Source organism: Habropoda laboriosa, unplaced genomic scaffold (assembly GCF_001263275.1).
Source record: "Habropoda laboriosa isolate 0110345459 unplaced genomic scaffold, ASM126327v1 scaffold67, whole genome shotgun sequence".
Lineage (NCBI taxonomy): Eukaryota > Metazoa > Arthropoda > Insecta > Hymenoptera > Apidae > Habropoda > Habropoda laboriosa.
In genome coordinates, this window is record NW_017100242.1 from 3,517,808 (window position 1) to 3,518,518 (window position 711).

The 711-nt window shown below is 27.1% G+C and overlaps 1 protein-coding gene across 1 annotated transcript in view; it reads right to left on the reverse strand.

Moving 5' to 3' along the window:
- LOC108571920 (insulin-degrading enzyme-like) overlaps positions 1–711 on the reverse strand; it is a 5,786-nt gene that overhangs the window by 1,682 nt on the left and 3,393 nt on the right. Inside the window, 3 exon segments of the mRNA XM_017934078.1 lie at positions 45–251; positions 397–517; positions 594–704. Coding sequence (XP_017789567.1) covers positions 45–251; positions 397–517; positions 594–704 — 439 coding nt within the window.

The following is a 711-nucleotide window of genomic DNA, read 5'->3' on the forward strand; positions in this document are numbered from 1 at the left end:
ATGTTATTTAAAAGCCTTTAACATGAAAGATCAAATATGCTTACCATCTTCTAGTTTGATTTCACGCTGCGAAATCAATTGTCTTGGTAGAAGTGGTATTATTTGAGGAATTGTACTTGATAATTTTGATTCTATTAACCTCCCTGTTTCAAGAGCTTCTGAGAATGTCATATTTCCATGTATTAAACATTCCATATGTATTTTATTTAAAAACTGTGGGATGAACTGTTCAACTCTTTCAACAGTTAATTCTGCATAAAAATAAGATCATTGTATATATTTCATAGCTAAAAATATATGTATAAAATATATTGTATAGTACTATGTAGGTACACTATGTTTGCTAAGCATTGTTTATTTAATCAACGTGTTACATAAATAAATATGTAGACTTACGCTTGGTGGCTTCTAATAATTCATCCTTCATCCAAACTTGCTCTGCTAATAAGACAACAAGATAATAAACTGCATGTTGATATGGTTGTTCTGCTTGAGAATTTTCTAGATTTCTAATGTACTAAAATTCATAGAAATTAAAGTAAAAATTAGTAATGAACACAATATTGTTTGTATAAAAATCAAACAGTACGTACACTTTCTTTTAAAATTTCGAACCTTTTTGGATCAATTTTAAAATTAATCATTTTTTCTATGATTTTTTCTAATAACACATGTTGTTTATCATCATAGCCACCAATTCCTAACTAAAAA